The sequence below is a fragment of the Lissotriton vulgaris genome, unplaced genomic scaffold (genome assembly GCF_964263255.1).
Source record: "Lissotriton vulgaris unplaced genomic scaffold, aLisVul1.2 SCAFFOLD_214, whole genome shotgun sequence".
In the NCBI taxonomy this organism is placed as follows: domain Eukaryota; kingdom Metazoa; phylum Chordata; class Amphibia; order Caudata; family Salamandridae; genus Lissotriton; species Lissotriton vulgaris.
In genome coordinates, this window is record NW_028243866.1 from 1,456,093 (window position 1) to 1,483,528 (window position 27,436).

Genomic DNA, 27,436 nt, shown 5'->3' on the forward strand with positions numbered 1-27,436 from the left:
GGTGATGAGGGGAAGGATGGATGATGAGGGGAAGGATGGATTGATGATGGGTGGGTGTAAGGATGGATGGAAGGAAGGATGGCTAAGTGAAAGGGTCGATGGAGAGAAAAAGGGAGGATGGATGGATGACTAAAATAGTGAATGGGTGGAAGGATTAGTAAGTGAAAGGATGGCTGGATTGGTGAAAGGGTAAATGGCTGAATGGATGAGTGAATGGATGGATGGGATGAAGAGTGGATGGATAAGTGTACAGATGGATAGGGTGAAAGGGTGGATGGATAATGGAGATGAGTGAAAGGATGGATGAGGGGATGGATGAAGGGATGGATGAGTGAAATGATAGATGGAAGGATACATGATGGATAGGTTTGCAAACGGTTGAATATGTTTGGAAATGGCTGGGCTTACTTATATACTATTGCGCGACCTCTGATGTGTCTGTAAAACGTACCTATTGTCCTGAAGTTTTGTCCTGAATTTTGAGCTCCTGTCCTGAATTTGTGTCCTGAATTTTGACCCTTTGTCCTGAATTTTTACACTCACCGTCCTGAATTTGCACCAATGCCAGTTGGTCACCCTATTCGCTGGCTTGGAGACGGAGCGCCGTGCAGAGATGTCTGTCCCTCAAGATAAACAGACAGAACTACTCAGCCGAGAGAGCTGAGGCGCACACGGGACGGGGTATATGCAGAGGCGCGCTGGACAAGGGATGAAGTCAGAGGGTTGAGCTCACCTATTGCAGACCATTTCCCCCTGGGAGTGAGCCCTGGGAAAAATCCTAGAGGCGAGAAATTTAACACGGGCGTCAAGTGGCCCCATGTCATGGGTGTCAACTTCAACCAGTCCCCGCTTTTAAATCGGAGACGATTTGCAGGCTGACATTTTGCAACGAAACTACAAGTACCAACATGCAGTTCGCTACTGTTTAACAAGTGACCACTTGGCGGTTTTGACTGCTCTTTCTCTAGTGGTTAGGTCTGTCGAACGGGCATCCGGTGGGATATCAGGTTGTGTTCAAAATACACTGTACTATTTAACGTGCTTACTAATAAAAGGGGCGATAGGTATAGCCATCATTAGTGCAGCAGGTACAGTGGCACCAAGCTCTAAGGCTATTGCAAGACACAAACTGACCTGCAATGGTACGCCTCTTCTGGCGCAGGGCTTTGCAACGGGACGCATCTGGGAGATGCGTCACGTAGTAAATACCCCGCACCATGGTGCATCTTGTGCGCCGCCGTTGCGTCACAAAAGTGACGCAATGGCGGCGTAAAAGCAGCGCAAGGGGCTTGTAAATCTGCCCCAAAGTGTCTACATTGTAAAGAAACCAAATATACATAGCTTCATGTTGTTAAATAACTAAAAAAAACTAAGATATCTGTGTTTGTTGTAGGAAAAATGGCCACATAAAATGCCGCAAAATTGCCGCTAAATTTCCATATTTGTGCCGCTAAATTTCCATTTTTGTGCCGCTAAATTTGCTAATCCATGCCGCTATATCCTGGGGGGTCTGACTGGGGCTAAATCCGGAGCTGTATGGACAGAGCCAGCATAGGGGCTAGGATAAGAGCCAAGTCCTTCAGTTTCTTGCGTAATTCAAGAATTGAGGAAGACGTTTGGGTTTGCCGGGTTAAGTCATTCCAGGCTTTTGGAACAAGATAGGAAAAGGCCAGCCGGCCGAATCTTGTTCTGTGCATGCAGGGAGTGCGTGCAAGCAGTATCTGAGAAGAGGGGTCTGGTCGATATAATTTAAAGATCTTATAAAGGATATATTTCTCTGCATAAACTACAGAATATCTGTCTCTCCTTCTTGTTTAATATGTGTCAGTCATATTCAGCTTCAAGAGCATTGAACTGTGTTCTTGAAGTACCGAAATATATTAATTTGATGCTGGTAGTCAAGCCTTTTCAGTAGGAACTCTGCTAATTTACTCACAAAATATTCAATGCACTTTGGCCGCCATTAGTAGCAGCCTTGTAATCCCTCTAATAATCTGCCCCAACATTTACCAACATCGGTGTTGCAGGTAACTCTGGTAGTGGGAATTACAAGTTGGAGCCTGAGGGTCAATTAAGAAATGACAAATTACTGGGGAAATCGTTCATTTCAGATGTGAATCCCCCAGTAGTCCCTCTGTTTGCCCTGGAGTTTAACCCAAAGACTTAAACTGCATTCAGCAGCTGAAATATCTGGGTCAAACTAAAGAGACCCAGGGCCTCATTTATGAAAAGTGACGCATCGCTGCGTGAAAACAGCGATGTGTCACTTTTCATTGCGCATCATTGCGCAAGGAGTTACAGATACGTCAGTATTTCTGACGTATCTGTATGGCGCAAAAGTGACGCATCGCTGGAGCGTGTCACAAAAGTGACGCAATTCCAGCAATGTGTACTTTCACATGGGGCAAGCCCCATGTGAAAGGGCCTGCATCAGTATTACGCCTGCTGTGAGGCAGGCGCAAGAAATTGACGCATTTGCGTCCTAGAAGTGGCGCAGTGAAATCTTATAGATTTCACTGCGTCACTTCTATGACCCTTTCTTGCTTAAGAACGCTCCCCTGCATACATTATGCCTGGCGTAGGTATGATGTAGCACAGGGGTTTACAAAGTGATGCATCTGCCTAGATGCGCCACTTTGTAAAAATGGTGCAACAAGGCAATTTCTTTACGCTGCTGGTGCGTCACAAAAAGTGACGCACCAGCGGCGTAAAAGTGACGCACCGCCTCATAAATAAGTTCCCCAGGGTCTTTCTGCAGATTATATAATTCCAGTTGGGTCACTAATTCATGTTATCGGACACACTGAGCCCAACAGGCCAGTTGTAATGAGGACCCTATGTTTGGGAAATATCTCAGAAACATCTCTATATAGTACATTACATACATTCCATCGTCATCTTTCCTATTGCATTGATCCCTTATTGTTTCGGTCCCACTGTTTGCATTGCCAATGATGTCGAAACAAGATAACAAAACACACAGATTATAAGCACCAGAAATCTGAGGAAAAACACAGGCCTTGCTTTCGAAGCTGCTCACTCCTGACCTTGGACAACATGAGATGTCTGCACACTGGCAGCGATGCTCAGCAGTTGGCTTAGCATGCTGAGCAGGGGGCCGAGACCCGAGAAGAGAAGCAATGCATCGAACACAGCCAAAGGCAGGCAGCAGCAGAGGCAGGGAGGCTGACTCAGAGCTTGAATCAGAGCCTGGGCATCAAGGCAGGGTGCCCGGGGAATGCCAGGCAGAGCTGATGCTGGCACCAGAGGCGGAGAGAGAAAGAGAGCGAGAGAGACAAAGCGAGAAGCGGAGAGGGAGCGAGAGCTGGGCAGTCGGAGAACAGGAATAGGACAATGCCAGAAAACTGGGTGAATTAACTACTCACTTGAAATAAAATGGGACATCATCTGGCTGTGCTACACTGTCCCATTTCAGGTGTGCAAAGTTCAAATACTTTAGTTTTTTCACTGCACCCTGATTCTTGCACTTAGTAAGTAAGACTGAAAATACAAGACTGCAAAGAAACAAAACTAGGACTAGGGGCCAGATGTAGGACGGTAAATACCGGTCAGTAACGGCCCATTTCGCCTTCAGAAAACAGCTTAAAACCTGGATATTCGATAAGTAACCCCCCATCCCCCTCCTCCTCAAGCGCCTTGAGACCCTCTGGGTATGTAGTGCGCTATATAAATTTCTTGACTTGACTTACTTGACTTGACTATTTGCAGATGGAGATGTAGGGGCCTGAAAATGTAACAAATCGGTATATTTACCGAATCTGTAAATTTACCGATTAGGTAACATACCGAATCGGTATATTTACCGAATCGGAAAATCTACATGTAGGTGGCACTGTAATCAGTGCCACAGGCCCTTACCGATTCGTTATTTACCACCAAATACTATTTGGTGGTAAATAACGAATTCCTGTATACATGCACATCTGTGCATGTACACCTGTGCCATGTGACACACATACATGCCCTTAGGGCATGTATGTGTGCCCTTAGGGCATGTATGTGTGCCCCTAGGGCATGTATGTGTGCCACATGGCACACAAGCCAGAATCAGGGGTGCAACAGGGTATCAAAGTGATACCCTGTCCCCCTTGCAAATTTGGTGTTTTTACCGAATCGGTATTTACAGATTCGGTAATTAACATTGATTCCTATGGGCCTAAAGGCCCATAGGAATCAATGACAATTACCGAATCGGTAAATACCGATTCGGTAATTACCAAATCCTACAGAATCGATAAAAAATACCGGATTTTTAACTACATCTCATTTACCGAATCTAGAATACCAAAACGGTAAAATTCGGTATTCTAGAGTTGGTAAATGAGAATTACCTACATCTAGCCCATAATTCTTTATTTTAAAAAAGTGTATAGAGTATGTTAGATCAGGGGGTCTCTAGTTGGCAATGGTATTCAACTTTGTCCAAATAGGGACAGTTACTTCTAAGTCAGGATAAGGGGTTTACACTTCTTAATAACCCCTGCTCACCCCCTTGGTAGTTTGGCACGAGCAGACAGGCTTATCTCAGAGGCAGTGTGTTAAGCATTTTTGAATATATACAGTAATAGAGTGGAAACACTACAGATGGACACAACACCGGTTTTATAAAAATAAGTATTCTTTATATGGACTTTAACACAAGACCATAAATGACAAAAATCCACAATACTACACTAAAGATTGCTTAAAAGATGATTAAAGTCTCTTAGTTCAAGTTGTTGTTAAATGCGACAAAGTTCTCAGCAAAGTACCTGGATGTGTAACGCAAAGTGAACAAAAGGCTTGCAAAAGGGGAGATGTGTTGGGTCCTTGATCCAGGGGAACGGTTGCGTCCTTCCTCAATGCTTGCGCAGCGTAGGGGACTCGTCCTGAGCCTTACCGGTGCGGAGGTGATGTGTAGATTCTCGGCCTGCGGACCCATTGCGGTGCGCAAGATGGCGCCTTGGTGCGATGTGATGCGATGCGATTATCCGGTTGCGATGCGAAAAGATGGCGCCCATGATGCGGCGATGACGATGCGATGACGCTGTGGCAGCCTTGCGAAGACTCTGTACTTTGGAGCCGCGACAGGCCCTGCGACACGCTTCTCCGTGATGCAATGGTGACTCTCACAATGGCGTCACGCTTCTCCAGTAATGCGACAGCAGGCAGCTTCGATGAACACACGCTTCCAGGGAGATGCGGCGAAGGCTCGTTTCTCCGGCGTTGCGATGATTTCAGCTGCGGCGGTGACACGCTTCTTCTCGATGCGTCGAGCTTCCAGCTCCCAGTGGCACGTAAGTGTATGGAGTCAGAATTCCCAGCAAGGAAATTCAGGAGGGAGCTGGAGGTGAAGTCTTTTGTCCCTGAGACTTCAGCAGGAGGCAAGCACAGTTCAAGCCCTTTAAGAATATTCTGTAGATGAAAGTCCTTACAAAGTTCCTTCTCCTTTCCCTTGGTAATGAAGCAACCACTGCAGGCCAACACAGCAAACAGCACACTGGCAGAGGGGCAGTACAACTCCTGCAACTTCCTTGGTTCATCTCCTTGGCAGAAAGGTTTCTTGTCCAGAAGTGACCTAATTTCTTGGGATCAGGGTCCCCAATATTTATACCCCAAAATCCTTTGTTCTATGAAGACAGATAGGCCTCTGCCCAGTCCAAACCATTTCACGAGGACTTTATTTACATGACTCTCTTCTTCCTTTCACTGTGCAGGGCAGAGACATCAGTCGCCCCACAGGAGGTGGAGCCAGCACAGCGGAGGGAAGATACAGCTCTGGAGCACTCTGTTGACATGATTCCTCCTCTCCTTTCACAGTGCAGGACAGAGACATCAGACAAGCCACATGGGGTGGAGCCAGCATTTTAGAGGAAAGGCCCAGCCCTATTCAGGTCCCAGGTGCAACTCCTCCCTCCCATCTAGATGCAGATCTCTCTATTCACCACTGGGATGCCCCAGCCTGTCTCCTGGAATCCCCCAGCCCTGTCACTCACAAACCCAGACAAGGAATACACAACCTAGCAGAGGCAGGCCTGGATAGTTAGGCAAGAAAATACCTACTTTCTAAAAGTGGTATTTTCAAACACAGAATATTAAAACCAACTTTTAATAAAAGATGTATTTTATTATTCTGAGTTCAGGCATACTAAATTCGAATTTCTACCATGTTCCCTGGGTCAGTTAGGATTATAAGAATGTAATAATCTAACTGCCCATTCTGGCCTATGTAGAACAGGTAGCCTTCAATAGTGAAAAACAAAAATGGCTGTAATTCACTATTAGAACATGCTGCACACATCAGAACATGTCCTACCTTATACTTACAATAGACACTGCCCTTGGGCCTACCATAGGGGTGTCTAATATGAAGCAAAGGGAAGGTTTAGGGTCTGGCAAGTGGGTATATATGGACAAGTCAACATGGCAGTGCTAGACTGCACACAGGCCTTGCAATGGCAGGCCTGATACACACTTTACAAGCTGCTTCTGTGGGTGGCACAACCAGTGCTGCAAGCCCACCAGCAGTATTTGATTTACAAGCCCTGGGCACACGTGGTGCATTGTAATAGGGGTTGACAGATAAATCAAATAACCCAATCATGGAATAACCAATTAGTATATCAATTTAACATAGGGAGCACTTGCACAGTGGCACTGATTAGCAGTGGCACAGTGCCCAAAGCATAAAACCAGCAAAAACATATCAACACAGAGGAGGCAATCCGTCAAAAATGGAAGGGAGACTCACGCCAATGATGTCAAGTCTAACAGAGTACCACAAAAATACCAAGAAATTACTGCGCTACTTAAATAATTTCCAATGAAAAGGTACATTTGTTAAAAACCATTGTACTTCTTAGGTAGTAGTGCTCTGCTCCGTAAACTTTTTCTTGAAATATATAGAAAATTTAAATAAATGTCTCTTTTTATTAACACTTTAATAAAAGTAATAGGAAGGGAACTAGAATAAAACCTACTACTTAACTATATTTAAGGACTTAATCCAGAACGCAGCTAAACTGTAGTAAAAAGAATATGGCTGCCTTTTAATTATGTAAAAGCAACCTTTAGCTACTTATATCCTGCCTTGTCGTCGACATGTACCACAGCATTCCACGAAATTACCGCAGTATACTGTGGAACAATATATCACAAAGGGACAGAATTATCATTGTACTGCGTTACTCTTGCATCATGCATGGTGTTGCAAGGGCAACACAATAATTGAGTCAGATTTACCAAGCAATGGAAGGCCAACGTGTGTCACCCTGTGTTGTTTGGTAAATCTAGAGAAATGCACGGCAGCGCAAGTCACTACCATGTGTTATTCTGCACACCATATCCTATATTCCTGCAGAATTTTATGTACATCCATTCAGCCATTTTCACACTACGTCTCTTTAAAATAAAGACTGTATGACCCGCCACTCGCGTCCAATTCACGACAAACCACTCCACTGTACGGAACGACACAACTCGTCACACAACTCTCTGACACACCTCTCCACTCTATGACAGTCCACCATACTCTATGGCACTCCACTATGTCACTACACTGTACACCACTACACTCTACACTATCCACTGTATGCCACTCCACTCTACGCCACGTCACATGTGTGTGTGTCTTTTGATGTCACTGTATGGCACTCCACTTTAAGCCACTACACTGTACGTCACTCCACTCTATGCCACTCCAGTCTATGCTATTTCAAAGTTCTCCACTCTACTCTACTCCACTCTATGCCCAGTCACTGTACACCACAATGCTCAATACCACCACACGCTAAGCACTCCACTGTACACCACAATACTGTATACGAACACACTCTTCCATACAACACTGTATGGCACTGCACTCTAAGCCACGCCAGTCTATGCCACTGTAGTTTAGTCTGCTCTTCAACACTGTACTACACTCTACAACACTCTACACCCCTTCCAGCCTACCAAACTCTACTCCACTCTATGCCACTCAACTATACAACAGTGTTCTCCAATCTATGTCACTGCACAAAAATCTAGTACACTCTATTCCACTGTACAACACTACTCCACCCTACGACACTGTACGCAACTTCATCTACCACTCCAATTTACTCCATTGTACTATATGACACAGTACTCCAGTGCACTCCACTCTACTAAATTCTACGCCACTTCACCCAACACCACTCTATGCCACTAGACTCTACCACACACTATGCCACTCCACATTTACAACAAGCATTTACAATGGAATGGTCTCGGCATTATTAAATAAATGGTATTGTGACTTAGAATGGCAATAGGTGAGCATTAGAGAGTAGTAGAGAGTATTCGCGGACACAGAGCCACACACACACACAGAGCCACACACACACACACACAGCGAGCCACACACACACACACAGCGAGCCACACACACAGCGAGCCACACACACACACAGAGCCCCACACACACAGAGCCCCACACACACACACAGAGCCACACACACACATAGCGCCACACACACACAGATCCCCACACACACACACACAGATCCCCACACACACACACACAGAGCCCCCCACACACACACAGAGCCCCCCACACACACAGAGCTCCACACACACACAGAGCCCCACACACATACACACACACAGCCCCCCACACACACAGAGCCCCACACACACACACACACACACAGAGCCTCACACACACACAGCGAGCCACACACACACACACAGAGCCCCCCACACACACACACAGAGCCACACACACACATAGAGCCCCACACACACACAAACACACACACACACAGAGCCCCACACACACACACACAGAGCCCCACACACACACACGGAGCCCCACGCACACAGAGCGCCACACACACACAGAGCCCCACACACACACAGAGCCCCACACACAGAGCCCCCCACACACAGAGCTCCCTTTACACACAGAGCCCCCTCACACACAGAGCCCCCCCACACACACAGAGCCCCACACACACACAGCGAGTCACACACACACACACACAGCGAGCCACACACACCACGAGCCACACACACAGCGAGCCACACACACACACACACACAGCGAGCCCCAAACACACACAGAGAGCCCCACACACACACAGAGACCCACACACACACAGACAGAGCCCCACACACATACACACACAGAGCGGTCGCGACTAGGACAACGCAGGCACCTGTCACAAATCAGAACCAGATAACGAAAGCAAATGGCATTGTTTGGTTAGAAGCACAAGTTCAAAGTCAAATTCAAAGGTCGGAGCCTAAAGTGTAAAAAACATAGGTCAAAGGACAGGATAAATGAACATAAACTTATACCACAGATAAAATAGAATGTGGGAGGCCCAAACCGAAAGAATCAAAATCCAAAAATGTTCCCAAACAAAGGTGACTGCTGAAACATTGGTAAAGGCAGCGAGTGTGGTGGCAGAGACATGGGAGGGGCGCGTCTGGGAGCCCGGGAGGGGCCGGCACAGCACTGATGTCATTGTCATGATGGAGCTGCGCGGGCAGCCGCTGCCGCCACCTCAGACCCCAGGAAGATGCGGAGTAGGCAATATTGGCAACTGCATGCATCTTTTCCTGCATCCATGCCCCCTGCCTTCTAGCTGCATGCATCTTTTCATGCATCCATGCCCCCCTGCCTACTAGCTGCATGTATCTTTTCCTGCATCCATGCCCCCCTGCCTACTAGCTGCATGCATCTTTTCCTGCATCTATGGCTCACTGCACTCCTAGCTGCATGCATCTTTTCCTGCATACATGCCTCCGCGCACTCCTAGCTGCATGCATCTTTTCCTGCATCCATGCCTCTCTGCACTCCTAGCTGCATGCATCTTTTCCTGCATCCATGCCTCCCTGCACTCCTGCCTCCTTGCATGCTGCTTCTTCTCTGTATCCTGACACGGATTCCTGCCTGCTGCATCCGTGCAAGCCTCCCAGCTTCCATCTCTGCGCCCACCCGCGCCTCCATCCTAGCCCTGGTGCCTCAATACATACCTGTCTGCATCCTCACACTAGTGCCTGCACTATCTCTGCCTGCCAGCGGTGCAGCCTCCCTGCACACATGAACCCTGCGTGCTGCTTTCCTGCCTCAGCCCAGCCTGCCTCCTTCCCTTCTCACTGCAAGCCTCCGTCCCTTCTCACTGCATGCCTCCGTCCCTTCTGACTGCCTGCCCCGGTCCCTTCTCACTGCCTGCCCCGGTCCCTTCTCACTGCCTGCCCGTTCCCTTCTCCCTGCCTGCCTGTCCTTCGTTGCCCTCTCCTCACTGTGAACCCAGGAACACGAGAACTGCTCCTGATTAGTCCGACAGCAAACTGTGTGATCCGGGGCGAGTCTTTTTATTTCTCACAGCTTTCATCCTCTCATTTGTCGCACTGGGAGCGCCTAGAAGCGGTGCGAACGCTGTGGAGCTCTCGGGTCGGAGCGCAGCGCACAAAGTGAAATTAACCGATATGTCATCATGTTCGGATTTGGGTCAGACGTGGCCCCGCCTACGTGACGACACCTAAAGGTTGTGGGTGCGCTAGCAGTGATTCCCCACATTTATATCAGAGACATCTTTAGGATTTTGGGGGCCCTGGGATGGACGTATTTAGGGGGGCCTGTTCCGAACAGCGTTGATTTTAGTATCACATTGTAGCTCTTTCATGCACTATTTGGACCGGGTCACAGACCTGGACAGGCACACGTGTTCAAATGTTTACATCTAATATTCAGGGATGGCAACGTGTGTTTTCATTATTGTAACACAGCAGCCACTCACATATATTACTGCAAATAATGTCTGTGATGCCCTCCCATTTCTCAGAGGTCAAGCCCTGTTTTTAGCATAAAAAAACGGTTTATGGATGTTGCATGAAACATAAACATTCAAAATCAATGAAAGTAAACGGTATTTATAAAACATCTGTTTACGAATTATTCAAGGTCATCAGGGCAAGACTCTGCAGAACAGAGCTGGCTCTATCAGGGGCACCCTGATATTCTGGGGCCCGGGGCCAGAGCCCACGGTGCCCATGCCTTAAAACGGCTCTGATTTCTATAAATCTTCCATTTCATTATTTAGAAGTCAGCAAAAGAACACACTTTACGTGACAACGAGGAGAAATACATGCCTTTTTATAGCACCATGAAAGGCACTGCTTTGTTTAGCCGACGCTGGTGTTAACTTACATTTATCATTTAATTTCTATTAGAAAGTACGCATTGAACTGCTTCTTGGCGCTGCTTAATAAAATCTGTTAGTAATATCCGACGTAAGGGCTTCCATTATACATCGAAAAGACGAAATACTGACGTCAAACCCGTCACACGTGAGTTACATTAAAACCTCTGTGGTAGGCGCATTAATACACTGAGCTACCCTAGAAACATGATTGCCTAGTCACTGCTGTTGGTATAACTGTCAGAAACGCAGCAGTGAGTTTATGTTCGCTAAAAGGCGGAGTCGAAGCACGCGCTTCGGACCCGCATCAAGGCGCTGCCGCAGGCGCATTTACCCACTGAGGGTCCCGGGGTCTTCAGAACCCGCCCGCCGCTTCAGCCCCGCGATCTGTGTTTTCAAGAGGAGGGGCCAACAAAACACAGCAAAACCACCGCATTTTATAGGAGCGAGCGAAAGGAAATATCTCTTGAATCATACAAAAATACAGAAAATGCAATGAAATAAACAAACGCCAGGATCTGTGGTTGCATCTTTACCTTCGTGGCACACGGAGGTTTCAGTTTCTCATTATATACTCTTATTTTCTCTCGCAGACTGTGGTTTGTTGCCGATCTGTATGTGTTTATTTTGTTTTTGATGGCACTTTGTGGCGTTGAAACTGATTATTACACTTTTTGGTGCCTGGGGGAACGCAGTCTAATTCAGCTTGGCTGTTCTGTTTTTTTATTTTTATGTTTTACACTATTGCCCTGTTTGTCGACATCTTGCTTCTCCGTGTGCCTCGTTCTCTGTAGCAGGTAACCGCCGTCTTTCGGGGAGGAAGCGCAGTGCAGAGGACATTTTTGTTTCTCAGACTGTCGTTGTCTCCCATCGGATAGAAACCAAATATAATAAAACATAAACTTCCACCTGCATTTCTTTCCCTGCTCCTACGACCTCCTGGACACCATTCGCGATATGTGGCTTCGAACGCAAGGCGATAGATGTACAAGCATCTTCATTCTTACCTTTAGAAAATTAAAAAGAAGAATTCGTAAAGGCCACTCAACAGAAAGAAATATTTGTGGTTACGCCAGGTCAGCGGGTCAATGCGGCTGTAAAACAAACACGCGTCTAATGTGAAGGGCATGAGGACAGAATGCAAGGAGGGTGGCTCAGCATTTCACCTTTTTGTGGATGATGAAAAGAGCGCCCTGGTGGTCGGCGTTGTGTAAAATAAAACGCTTGTTATTGGGAGTCGGTGTCTTGCACCCCCCTGGTCCGGCCAAACCCGAGGGGGGGGTCTCTGAGACAGCCGAGTGATTGTCCATTCCTCGGCGTCATTTGGACTGAAATATATCCCGATGTGCTCTGTCGGCATTTTATTATCAGAGTACGCACCCACACACAAATCGAGGGGCGCACACCCTTTTGTTTTCATGTTAAACCATTTTGCAGTTCAAGATCTTCATATTATGAAACCATCTTCCGGGGGTAGCCATCAATTTTTTATATAACACGTCACTATTGCATATGATATCCGTTCAGTACAGAAAGAAAATAGGACCCGAGCTGGAAAACGATCGCCCGGGATCACACATGTTCGCGCGTCGGAGCCGTGACTCGATGTCTGCCGCCTTTGCTGACAACAGACACCAGCTCAATCAGTTAACTACTGGCGACTTCCGCCCAAAATGGACAGACATGTTCTGTGCACCAGCGATGGAAAAATCTTCATATGGAAAAATCATCCACCAGAGACAAGCACGAGGCGATAATGATGAAATCAGGAGCAGTGGCAGGACGGATGCAAACATCACAAGGCAAGTGATAAAATGCGGGGCAGATTGCGCCCCCACCCCTTCCTGCACGTGACAGTCCAGACACACTGTTTAGATACATTGGGATGGTAGCGCCTGTCTACGGGGCAGCAGTTCGCAAGCGCTTCAAACAAAGCGGAGCTTTGCCCCGGATTCAGGGGCGTGTTTTTTGCTGAGTAACGGATGATGTCACAGATAGAAAGAATCAAAAGCTGTGTGGTGATGGCGGCACACGTGTTAGAAAATGTTCACTAATGACAAAAAAAGTAGACTGAGTTAGATCATTTTGGGTGCCAGGAAAAAAGTCCCATCCGGCCGGTGTGGACTATTACTTATACTGAAGAAATATGGGAGTGCAGGGACTGCCTGCACTGTATCCGATGGCACTCCAGTGGGAGAATACACTCCTGAGTGTTGGTATCCTAATAAGGTTTCACACGTTACACATAAACATAGTCTGTAGTAATCCTTGTTTGTTGAAGGTTTTATTTACTTGATGAGTCACATATTATTTCATCATAGTGACTTATTCGTGCAACGATATATCAATTGTATTTATTCACAATGTCCAATGATCAATGCCTCTTCCCTATGCATTTCGGGCGGAGCCCTTCGTCAGGGGATAGCAAAGGATCTGTGGATAAACATATTAGTGTCAGGAAGGGGAGCTCGCTACCACGAGGTAAGCAAAGTGATCTGAACAACAAAAAACCGGGTTAAACCAAGCGTGCTTGTTCCAATGCTAAAAGAAGTGAGAGAGTTCTCCAAGTGCATGATATGTAAATAAACGAGTCCGAAATACTGGTGGGGAAACCGGTGTTAATGTGCCCATTAAGTGCAGACTGAATAAAAGTGAAAATACGAGTGGATCGGCCAAACGGAGCATAATGCCAACTAAAACGTCACAAACTAGCGTGCATTAAAAACGGGACAGTAAAAGAAAGGTTGAAAGTAACGTGAAAGTGACAGATCGGGAAAGTGCTTACCAATAGATGTAAACAGCAACACACGACATGCGGGGCTGCCGACTGTTAGTATGAGGTCGGGGTGAAACGCGGAAGTAAATACCCGATTTGGGAAACCGAAAATAGAAAACGGACTCCCGTGGAGGTAGACAACATGAAGGGCATGCCGATAATCATAAGTACAAATAAAAGACCGTTCAAAACACGATGTAAGCCATAGCATGATGTTCTACTATGTTAACTAGAACTGTGCGTGGAAACAAACGCTAGAAATGCATTAATCAACGTATCAACACGGAAACCAGTGTTATTCAACTATAGCGGCCATCTTGGAATGGTCAATCACGTTATCAATGCACAATGAATAACTTCAAAAGAAATATGTATACAAAGTGCATATTGAGAACAACATAATGAGTCAAAAAAGTGGAACATGGGTAATCAGTGTAAAAAATAAAAATTGTAATGGGAACCACAAGTAGGAAGGAGGGTTACCAGGAAAGTAATGTGATGGTGAGACAGTAAATGGGTAACAATAAGGAAAATAAAGACTAAAAGGCAATGAGTAGACAAAAGAATAAGTGAATCATAGAATAGTTACACAATGAATGTAAAACAACGATACGAGGTCATGAGATGTGAGAAGGTGAAGAGGGTGAAGTGATGGTAAAGTGATGAAGGAGGGTTGGATAACAGAAAAGTATTACTCCAGAGGGAAACCGTCTGGATCAAGAGACTTGATGCCTGTCAACCTAAGGGCCTCAATGACAGACTGGAATATAGCTGTTTCCTATAAAGTGCTGTTGTCTCAATGTACATACTCCATCTTCCAATTTTCTACCCTCTAATGTTCATATTCTATATTTCCGTCCTACAATGTTTACGCTATTACCCTCATGGCTCACTTCTCTTTTTGTCTACTCCCTCAACCACTTTTTCATCCAACCCTCCTTCATCACTTTACCATCACTTCACCCTCTTCACCTTCTCACATCTCATGACCTCGTATCGTTGTTTTACATTCATTGTGTAACTATTCTATGATTCACTTATTCTTTTGTCTACTCATTGCCTTTTAGTCTTTATTTTCCTTATTGTTACCCATTTACTGTCTCACCATCACATTACTTTCCTGGTAACCCTCCTTCCTACTTGTGGTTCCCATTACAATTTTTATTTTTTACACTGATTACCCATGTTCCACTTTTTTGACTCATTATGTTGTTCTCAATATGCACTTTGTATACATATTTCTTTTGAAGTTATTCATTGTGCATTGATAACGTGATTGACCATTCCAAGATGGCCGCTATAGTTGAATAACACTGGTTTCCGTGTTGATACGTTGATTAATGCATTTCTAGCGTTTGTTTCCACGCACAGTTCTAGTTAACATAGTAGAACATCATGCTATGGCTTACATCGTGTTTTGAACGGTCTTTTATTTGTACTTATGATTATCGGCATGCCCTTCATGTTGTCTACCTCCACGGGAGTCCGTTTTCTATTTTCGGTTTCCCAAATCGGGTATTTACTTCCGCGTTTCACCCCGACCTCATACTAACAGTCGGCAGCCCCGCATGTCGTGTGTTGCTGTTTACATCTATTGGTAAGCACTTTCCCGATCTGTCACTTTCACGTTACTTTCAACCTTTCTTTTACTGTCCCGTTTTTAATGCACGCTAGTTTGTGACGTTTTAGTTGGCATTATGCTCCGTTTGGCCGATCCACTCGTATTTTCACTTTTATTCAGTCTGCACTTAATGGGCACATTAACACCGGTTTCCCCACCAGTATTTCGGACTCGTTTATTTACATATCACGCACTTGGAGAACTCTCTCACTTCTTTTAGCATTGGAACAAGCACGCTTGGTTTAACCCGTTTTTTTGTTGTTCAGATCACTTTGCTTACCTCGTGGTAGCGAGCTCCCCTTCCTGACACTAATATGTTTATCCACAGATCCTTTGCTATCCCCTGACGAAGGGCTCCGCCCGAAATGCATAGGGAAGAGGCATTGATCATTGGACATTGTGAATAAATACAATTGATATATCGTTGCACGAATAAGTCACTATGATGAAATAACATGTGACTCATCAAGTAAATAAAACCTTCAACAAACAAGGATTACTACAGACTATGTTTATGTGTAACGTGTGAAACCTTATTAGGATACCAACACTCAGGAGTGTATTCTCCCACTGGAGTGCCATCGGATACAGTGCAGGCAGTCCCTGCACTCCCATATTTCTACAGATAGAAAGAACGCAAAAGACACGCCCCCGTATCCGAAAAAGACGGGGCTTGAACCGAGTGACGCCCCTCTCCTCCAATGGCTGGCCTCCGTTTAGGAAGCCAGCCAATGGAGAAGAGGGGCGGGTTCAAGCCCCCTAACTAAAAAACATAAAATCTTCGGCTCCGCCTACTACGGAGTGTGACGGTCCTCTACCTAAAAAGGAAGGGAAAAGTAAATCTTCTTAAGTAAGTAGCCTAAACTACTGAGCTCGCTCTAAGATGCTCCTTCCTACACCCCACTCTGCCCTAAGTTCCCTCAACGCTGCCTAAGATTGCCTACATCCTGCTCTGGCAACCTCCTAACAAAATCTACTCTCCACCCTCGGGTACTGTCCCTAATACAAAACTCCCAAAATCGTAGGTACGCCCCAAAGCACACCCCTCTGAGCAGGTATAGGTTTTCGGATTTTTCCAGCATGGCATCCGTTGAGGTGTCCTTGGATCCCAGGCACCTTCCCTGCCAAATGTTGCAGATGGAAATTCCTCTGACAGTTACTCGTCCCCACTCCTACCAGCCTAACTTCTAAACAATGGATCTTTCTACCTAACGAGGTCCGTGGCCTTGCACCTGCAACTGAAATATGTGAGAAGCAATCTTGTGCACATTCAAAGATACAATTCAATATTCTCTGAGAACAGCACCCTTCCCATCAAGAAATTATTTCACAAGAATAACTAAAGCTAAGTAAAGAAATCACGCTTAGGCCTCTACTAGCTTCTCTCTGTCCCAGGCCTTTACACGTTTAAATGCATTTCTAAATGATTCTACATTATAAGCAATGCACTCTATTTCATTACAAAAACAACATTACATTTCAACTCTAAATGTAAGTTATTTTCCATGTTAAAGCGTCACATTCTGTCTCCTACACGTGCAACTCTCAATATGGCACGTTTACTAATTGAGCAATGCACACATTTAATAGCATTTCTATGTTATATAAAGCATCACACTCCTGTTAAGGCTCTACACATAGGGCCTCATTATGATGGAGGATTTTCCGCCTCCTCCGGGCCGGGGGAAGCCACCTCCGGCCTGGAGGAGGCGGAAAATCCTCTGCGGACTCACCAAAGACCCACCGCCGCATTACGATGGCTGGTGGGTCTTGGTTACTGTGCGCTGCTTTTCCACCGCGGTCGGATTACAACCGCGGCGGAAAAGCTCTCATTTGGCTGGCAGTGTCTATCAGACACCGCCAGCCAAATTAGGAAGCATTTTTAAACATGCTTTTCCACGGCGGTTTTTCCGCCGTGGAAAAGCATGTGTACTTTTGATTTTGGGGGCCCGTTGCGGGCCCCCAGGGTGTTGGCGGGTGGGGGGTGCACATGGGGGGTACCTATGGTACCCCCCAGCATTTACTTGCACAAAGCGGCAGGCACCGTGCGGTGCCTGCCGCTTTGTGCATGTAAATGTTAAACATAAACTTTTAACATTGCGGCGGGTGCTGCTTGAAGCAGCACCCGCCGCAATGTTAAATATACAGGATGTGACCGCCAGGGTGGTGGTCACATCCTAATCGCACATGAGGGAACGCCGCAGCCCATGCGGACGTTCCCTCATCCTCTGGGGTCGCGGATGGACGCAAGTCCGTCCGCGATCCTAATGAGGCCCATAGTCTGTAAACGTTATGAATACACTTTTACATATTGCACTTATTCCCGGCCTACTGCTATATTTCTAAAAGCGTACATTAGAATGTCCTCTAAATATGCGGGTGGTGACTACAAGCGATTATAATGCACCCCTACAATTTTTTTAAGTAACATGCCGCTCTCTCAATCCTCTGCTATATATCCTTGCAGTTGTACAGATTCATGTTTTTCATGAATTCACAAGCGTTTACAGAAATCCTGGAAACCTTATGCCTTGTAAACTTTGTAAATTTGTAATATCCTTTTTAACATGAGCAAATATACAAGTTTATATGTGACCACGTGAAAACCTGCAGGGATTGCAACTTCACTTCCTCTGCACTCCCCTTTTCAATTCTTGTGCTCTCCACAACATTGGGCCAGGACATCTGGCTTCCGCGTTCTGTTCGATACCCCTGCGAGGAGCCTACGGTCTTCTCATCTGGCCCTGGCCAAAGTGCTGAGAGTGAGACTGTCAAGGATCGGAGAGCGCTCCTTTTCCTTGCTAGGGCCTTCTGCATGGAACTCTCTCCCGATGCATCTGAGACAGGAAACTACAGATCCTGCTTTTAGGAAAGGATTACAAACCCGGTTATTCACTATGTAATCTGACTTACTCTTGGACTAGCACCGGGACACTCCTAGGAGCATATGTGCGTTTTATAAATCTGATTCATCATCATCATCATCATTTTTCCACTCTGGAAGTTTTTCCCCTACGGGGCATTTCAATTCTGGAAGCATCACTTAAAGCTACTCCAGAACCTTCATGTTCATTTTCAGAAAGGCGGCAGAATCAGAGCATTGCTAGAACCCAAACACTGATATAATATGAGCACTGGCATAATCAGAGAGGCTATTCCAAGAGCTCAATTATTATAAAAATGCTGCCATCATTTCTCACCTCGCTGCATGGTACCAAGAGGGGCAAGAACATTTATTAAAAGGACAAGTCAATTTCTGAAGAATCCTGTCTCTTGGACAAGTAGGTATTCTATACAATTCCACACCAGTGTGCATATTGTCGTTAGTAATATCCACATACAGACGTTATTGTATCGTACTCAGAAACTGTTCATGTTTAGCACCGTCCCTAGTGCTTACATTTGTGTGTGTATTTTATACTGGTTTCTAGGAGCTTAATCACAAAATCTTCTGATCCTAAGATCTTCTGAAGTTGCATATCAGATCAGGCAACGGTCTCTTGGAGATTGAATATTATTGATATGCCACCGCTACAACATATCTGGCGCTATTATCCTAGCAACACATACTCTACCAAATGATGCCTATTTATTGACTAATTGTGATGCTTGAATAGTATTATAAATATGATTTACATTTCCATATCAACCTCTAGAAAGGAAAACAAAACTCTGAAAGAATAAAATCAGAAACAGAAATTGCTAGACTGAAAAGGCTGAATGTTTTATCCGATAGTATTTCAATTATTTTCAGCCTCAGACATTCATATGCCAATTCAATAATATTCTGAGCAATTGCCAATGGCTTTGCTCAGACTGTGCACTAAAGCAAGCTCACAGGGCAGACGATAGGTCACTTATCTTTCAATAGAAACAAAAAGTGTCAAAGATTGTCTGTTAGAGGAAACGGTAAAACAACTTTAAACAATCTCCTAGGAATTCTAAATATCCTATCAGCTAATATCAAACTCAAATTTAATACCACAAAAAAGATTTTCACTGTTTATGATGATATTCAGGTCATCAGGAAAAGCAATGGACGATTTTGTCACTCCATGACCAGAATATAAATTGAAGATTTCATCAGAGACATGACGTTAACCAAAACTTTTCAACCTGATTGTCATGGTACTGACTTTTATTTTCTCTGGTCACAAAATTCACACAAATGAGAATTCTTTGGATCAATTAATGAGGTTAAAATGGTGGCAATCCCATAGCTAGTGAAACAATATTTCATCATAATTAGCATTCATTGTATTTTCACATCAGATCAGTGGAAGAGGAAATACCGGGACAGGAAGAATAAGATATATGAAAGATACAATAGTTGACACTGTCTGCCCCTTGTTGGACTATGTCTTAATGTACATTGTCGTGGAAAGGAATGTAATCGCAATGCAATATTTAATTTCTGCAATAAATTTTTTTATGAAAAATAATATAGATCTGCAAATATACACATATAAACATAGAGGGAATATAGATTTACTATTCTTAACTCCACATCTTCTTCCCTTGACAATATCTTGGTAGTCAATATTGTGGATTTGATAATAAAAACTCAACATATAGCAAATACAAATACATCATACTTCTTTCTTCTAAATAATATGCAGTGTTGGGGGGGGGGTGAAATTTTGATATATTAGTTACTGTCCCAAAGTGTTTAAATACATGAGTATTATACTTGCCAGGATTTTACAACCCAGATAAATAAAGATATTGTATCAGAAACAATCAAAACATATACTTATAGTTTCCACTTTGATAGAGTAGAACCGGTATTCAAAAGGTTTCTTCCTAGTATTCTGTCAATAGCATTACCTAATTCATCCTTAATTAAATTGACTAAGTGCTGAAAAGTTTTATGCAGAAAAGCTGACAACTATACTAAGAAACTCATATATTGCTTGGTGCTTAAAGGACATTCACCAAAAAACATCAGATGCTCTGTCCACTGGTTGGCCTGGCCCAACGGATGTCATGTCCATCTTGTAGTTCCCCAGCTCTGTTTGAAAAAGGGGAAAAGCACGAAAAATCCCATGCTTTGATACCATGGGTAGACTGAAATGTACCATTCTTCAAAGAATACCATACAGTGTTACATGGTACAGGGAACCAAATAATAAACATTAGATCACAGGTTTCCCTTATTTTTGTTTGATTGTTTTAGTATGGGAAATAACCACAAAAATAATTCGACCAATATGGAATGTCTGATTATCTCCAGATGGTAAGTTGGAACTGAAACTTTATTTTAGCTGTGGTACATCACTGACGTCATTCCAAATAAAAAAAGTCTGACGTTTTTATGATCTGGAAATATGGGTAAGCCATGATATTAAAACTGTTAATATTTAGATTTAGCAGCCTTTTATTTGAATGAATGAATGGATGATTGAAACAGCATTTGCAGAGTGTCCTAAGAGTTTCCCGGCGCTAGCAGGGCAACTCCACACTTAATAGCTAGGAACACTTTAGTGCAGAATAGCCAGGTTTTCAGTTGCTTCCTAATAGAGGCCAATTCCACTGTGGCTCGAAGAGCTAGTGGGAGTTGATTACAGGCTTGGGCACCCAGGTAAGCGAAACATCTGCCTCTGGAGTTAACGGCGAGGACCTTGGGAATCGTAGCTAGATGGCTGGAGGATGACCACAGAGTACTAGAAGGTGTATATTGCGATATCCTCCTCCTGATGTAGATAGCACCATTACCCTGTTGGGCTTTATGTACCAAAACCAGGGCCTTGAATAGAATCCTCTTTTCACCGGTAGCCAATGCAGGGCCCTGAGATTTGAGGATATGAGAGTTCGAGGAGCCAGCTTAAGGATTAGTTTGGCTGCCACATTTTAAACCACTTGCAAGCCGTTCAGGAGACAGTCAGGCAGACCCAAGTATAGGACATTTCCATAGTCAAGTCTATGAGGTAAATAGGGCCTGGATCACTGTTTTCCTAGCATCAATTGACAGAAGGGGTTGGAATTTTCTCAAGGCTTGTAGCAGCACCGAAACAGGTGCCTACCAGAGCTTGAATTTGGGGTTTCATAGATAAAGCATTATCAATTTGAATAACAAGGTTTTTGATCAAATTTTGGAGAGTGGCTGGCGGAGGCGTATCCTGGGGCCACCATGACCTCCAGACCTCAGAAGGCGGAGATCTGAAGAAAACAAACTCCGATTTGTCAGGATTGCATTTAAGTTGCTTTATAGACAACCAATTAAACACCTTGCACAGGCATGCTCTGATGTTCTCATCTTCAAAATCTGCGCCTTACACACACGGAAAGAGAAGCTGAGTGTTGTCCGAATAGGATATTACATTGGTTCTGCATAATACGGCCAAATCAGCGAGCGGAATCAGGTACACATTAATGAGTGTAGAGCTCAAAGGTGAGGCCTGTGGCACGCCTACCTTCAGATTCTGAATGGAGGAATCCAGACGTCCTACTTCTTCAGTCTCTTCAATTGTATGCCGTGAGGAACGGGATCGAAGGCCACAGAGAGATCCAGCATAAACATGACAGCCCTTCCCACGATCAAACTTATATTTAATGTGCTCAGTGACCTCTAACAAGGCTGTTTCTGTGCTGCAACTAGCTCTACAAGCAGATAGACTGGAGTGCAGCAAATTATTATTTTCAAGACATCCTGAGATGATGGAATTAACATGTTTTTCCAGCACTTAAGAAAAAGCTGGCAATAGAGATATAGGTCGGTAGTTGGCTAGAACTTTATGATCAGCTGCTGGCTTCTTGAGAAGCGGAAGGATTTTGTTATGCTTCCGTGAAGAGGGCATTATTCTAGAGGTTAGAGAGGCATTTAGAACTTTACTGACCACTATTGTGTAATGGCAGGAGCCACCTTGGCCAAAAGCTGAGTTGGACACGGATTGACAGGGGAGCCCGACTTCAAACGTTTGATGGTAGATAGGGACTCCTCTGGCTACATAGGTGGTAGGTGAAGAAGCATGGGGGCTACACTGTTGAACATTCTGTGGCCTGGCGACACCATGGCATGCTTATCGCCTTGGGATATAGTTGCCAGAGAGCTTTGTATAGTTGTTATTTTATCATGAAAGAACGCTGCCAGCTGGTTGGTCCATTCCACCGATGGTTGAAGATGTCTGGTGGTAGGCTCGGGGTTCAGATAAGATTTAATAATTTCTAAAATCTCCTTGGATTTATTCTCTGATTCCTCAATTTTTTTCTTAAAAAAGGCTATTTTCACTACACTGAATTTTGTGTCTTGAGCCTCCAAAGCCATTTGATAATTGAGTTTGTTCTCCAAGCTGTTGTTCCCTCGCCATCTCCTTTCCAGTCGCTTACATGCTTTTTTACTTGTCTTTAGGATCTCAGTAAGCCAGCAAGCCGATTGCTTCAATTAATGAGAGTGTAAGGCCACAGTGAGAGATCCAACCATCTAACTGGGAGGTGTCCACCTCTGAATTTCCTGAGAGTGAGACAATAGAAGATTCAAGGGTTTAGCCAAATTGGTTGGAGAAATTCTATGGAAAGTTCTGGCACTATTCCAGTGTCTAAGGGATGAGTCTGTCTTCTTTTTGGAGATAAGGGCCAATTAAAACTCACTAAAAAGTGGTCTGACCAGTTAGTGGTAGTGGGTCATCTACTTAAAGTGTGACATTGGAGTAGATTTGGTCTAAAATATGTCCTGCACTATGAGTCGGTTTGAACACATGTGAGTTAGGCTAAGAGCAGACTGAGTGTCCCTAAGAGAAATCACGTCGGACTCTAGAGGCTTGTTCATATGGAGGGTCAGGTCACCAAGAACTAGGAAGTGAGTATACTTAAGAGTCCAGGGTGCCAGAATGTGGTTTAAGGATTTCAGAAAGGCCCCTGCGGAGCCAGGCGGCCTATAAATAAGGGATTCAAATGTAAAATAAAACAGTGATATTTGTTAATTATGGATACAAAATTTGGTATGTGGTTGCTTTTGCCTTATTCACTTCTGTGGTTATCTTCTTCACTTTGTGTTCCTACCCTTGAAAAAGTAATAACAGCATGACAAATGAAGTACTTCCTAGTTTATTTTATATGCTTTTATGCATCGATTAACTTAATCAGCAAGAAAGTAAAACACAAAATAAATAGGAAACCTTAATGTAGAAAAATAGAGTGTCCTACCTTTTGCAGCAAGAGTGATCCTGAATATTTTGTTACAATTGAGTAGACTTCACCTCCAAAGGCATCTGCCCAAAGCTTCACCCTGTATAATAGAGCAAGACATCTTAATATAGCTGCTTCCTTAGAAGAAACACAACTTAAGAAGTGAAAAGCATTATAAGGACACACAAGGCTATTGCACATCCACACTCAATTGTGGGCCCTCTTAAGAATTTGCACAGGCATCATGGTGATCATCATCATACACCCTGACACATTTAACAGGTTTACCAGGCAGTGAAAATACCTAAGGCACCTTTCTGTACTCTAGTGTATGGGAAAAGCACCTGTGGTCAGAATGCTAACACTAACTCCAGCTTCCCACTCTAACTTGTCTTGCATGTACACTGTGGTGGCAATTTTGTCCAGCAGAGAATTCTTTAGTGGAAATGACTCTTATCATGACTCAGATGTGAGGTAAACTGAGTACCATTAAATTGAGTAATAGTAAACCTCGTCATTTACAGATCCTAGAATTTTTGCAAATGTGGAATGCAGAGCTATAGAAAAAACAAGTATTTTGAATTTTTTAGATGAATTAAAATGCAATTTCTGATGGATTTATTGCTTCCCATATAATGCATGTTTTCTTCTATGAAGTGCACCAATTTATTATTTAAGGTTAAAAAAACTGCATGCTATTTAGACGACTTCTACAGTAAGAATGCAACCTCTTCAGATTCAGGGTGCAAGCCACATTTCACTGGGATGAGCTCCCACCACTGCTAACGCCAAACGGTGAATCTGCAGAATAGTCAGGAATATACCCTTAAAAACAAAGATCATGTAGTGTAGTACAATCAGGCGATGTAAGTCTCCATAACTTCATAGGAGTCTCCTTCATTGCCAAGTAATATGCTTGATACAGGCTCCTCTCATGGAACTAGGAGGGGATGGGGTTTGAAGTCTAGGCTGTTCAACCTTAGAACCTCAAGACCTGAGTTGTAATACCAGCTGCTGCCTGCTGATTTGAACAAAAGTGTTTAAAAAAAAAAAATGAAACGTTGTCCTCATTTTGCCAACATTCTTGTTTGGGTGTGCTCTGATCCCTCTAGGTCTTACAGAAAGGGGGACTTGACCAGTGACCAATGAGGTGATCTCCAGTAGTGACCCACAAGCATACCACTGTATCTACTTCCCTCTCCTGCCCCAGCCGATACCGCCCATAGGAGATAATAGTAGTCCACAGCAGGATGGCTTTAATCATAGGACTCACGTTTCCTTCTCTCTCCACCTCACCAACAGAGCCCAAACATTCCTCTTGCTCAAAGGGTCACATGCCATGTCAGACGGATGTATGACAGTACATCGCGTACCGTTACAACGCGTACCTTTACGACGCAGGTTTAACAACGCAAGTCATTACAACGACTTGCGTTGGGGGGCGCTGGATAGTGAATAGTTTAATTTACTATTCCAACTCCAGTCCCCGTAGATAGTAGGGAAGGTGTTGGATAGTAAATTAAACTATCCCCTATCCTAGAGCGTCCTCCAGCGAAAGTCGTTGTAACGACTTTCGGTGTAAATCCTGAGTTGTAACGGTACCGCGTTGTAACGGTTCTGTTGTAAAGGATGTTTCCCATGTCAGACTCACTAGTATATATTATATTTCTAAGTCACTCTATAAATAGTGGTGGGCTTCCTGATTTCCATAGCCTGCATATCTCCCGCTGGGCCAAGAGAATCACATAACGTTTTTGTTACACACTGAAGGCAGTGCATCTTCCTCCAAACTTAACCCAAAAAAATGAGGCGAGTACAAACATTAATGTGTGTCCCGATTGTTTCACTAATGAAGTCACAAAATGAGTTCCAATAGGAATTTTTTTTATTTTTTTTTTTAAAACCTTTATTGTACCTTCATTACAATTACACAGCAAGTCGCCTACAACCCCGAGGGGCCGGCCGCTAAAATAGAAGAAATAGCGGTGACAGCCATGCGGAAATGAAGTCCATACATAAAAAAAAGCTACAGTAGTGAAAAGGCTCATCACGAAACTAATTGAAGGTCATTAGTCAAAATCACATTTCAAAAGAAATGAGGTTTTCATTTTTTTTTTTTTTTTTAAAGAACCAAAAAAACAAACAGGAAATCACATTGCGATCATTGAGATAACATTGCAGGTTAGCTGTATGAAAGATCCATAGGACAGTATAGGTGGAAAATATTTTTAACAAGTCATGAATAGATGAATATCGTCTGCTGCTATCAGCACACATCTAGGGCAGATGTATGAGTTACTTGTAATCTTACTCAACTTTGCTGGTGACCAATAGACTCTATAGGTGGTGAATAGGTGATTTATTTTAAGTGATGCCGGTTTAACTACTGTTCGTAGTATGCTGTAAGAGTCCTGCCACATTTTCATCAGATCTTCTTCTCCGAACTCATGACCCCAAATATTTTAATTTCAGTTTCCAAATCATTATCTGTTTCCAAAAAGGCCCAATAACAAAATGACATCTCTCTTTTCCAATGATCCATTCTCGTCACCTGACAAAATTTTGATTCTTCATCCTCCACCCAGTCCTGTGTAGACCACCAAGAGCTTAATAGATAATATTTGAATCTAGGTAACTGCCCCTTCCACAAATTATTAATGATATCCCAACTTATCATGTTCGATCCCTGCTTTATTTATTTAATTATTTATTTTGAGAGTTTTATATAGCGCGAACAAGACCCTTCCGGGTATCAGAGCGCTTTACAGTAAATGAGTATCGGTATAACAGCTCAGTAAAAATAAGCAGGAATGTAAGAATCAAGTCAAAAAGCTAAATAAAGGAACAGGGCACAGATCGAACATTGTGACTATAACAGAGCACATTGCAATACATATGTATAGGAATATCAAGAACAATAAAAAAGCAGCAGGAACGTAAGAGTAAAGTCAAAAATGCTAAATACATAAGACACAGGGTAAATCAAACATTATGGGTAAGCAGGACCATATAGATTGGCAACAAGGATAAACATAGGTAGAAGGGAGAGTCAAATAAGGTGCATGACCGAAACCGGTCGGTATTGAACGATAATGGTAGAGCATTAATGCTGAACAAGTCAAAATGAGTGGAGTAAAGCTGTCAAAGTCAGGCAATGTTTATGTAAATTTCGTCATGAGGATGCCTTTTACTTCCATTTTGAAGGATAAGGAGGAAGGGTTTCGTCTACTTTCTGGTGGCAGGGCATTCCATATCCTGGGTGCCATTCCTGAGAAGGAACGGTTATAAGTTTTTTCTTTTTGAATTTTTGTAGTTTCAGAAGGAAGTTTTCCGCACTTCTTGTTGATCTTGATCCTCCAGATATTGTGATTTTTTTTGTGAGGTAGCTGGGTGCACTATGATGTAGGACCTTGAGCGTCATGCAAGCTATTTTCAGGTGTATTCTGGCTTCGAATGGCAACCAGTTTAGCGATTTTAGATCTGGGGATATGTGGGCCCTTTTTTTCGATCCAGTGATGAGTCTCGCTGCAGCATTGGTGGAAGCTCTAAGAGGAGCTGTTTTGGGGAGCCCGCATAACGAGACACTGCCATAGTCCAGCCGCGGTAATCCTAAAGCCTGCACTGCTAATTTGAATTCATTTGAAGGTAAGAAGGGGTTAAGCTTCCTTAGTGTGTTGATCTGAAAGTTTGCTCCCTTTGTTGCATTAATAATATGCTTCTGCATATTAAGGTTACAGTCCAAGG

At 44.0% G+C, this 27,436-nt stretch overlaps 1 protein-coding gene across 1 annotated transcript in view; it reads right to left on the reverse strand.

The window, feature by feature from the left end:
* The window catches only part of LOC147668214 (voltage-dependent calcium channel subunit alpha-2/delta-4-like), a 987,093-nt gene that overhangs the window by 866,759 nt on the left and 92,898 nt on the right, over window positions 1-27,436 (reverse strand). Inside the window, exon 2 of the mRNA XM_086948696.1 lies at window positions 23,711-23,792. Coding sequence (XP_086804822.1) covers window positions 23,711-23,792 — 82 coding nt within the window. The remainder of the gene's footprint in view (window positions 1-23,710; window positions 23,793-27,436) is intronic.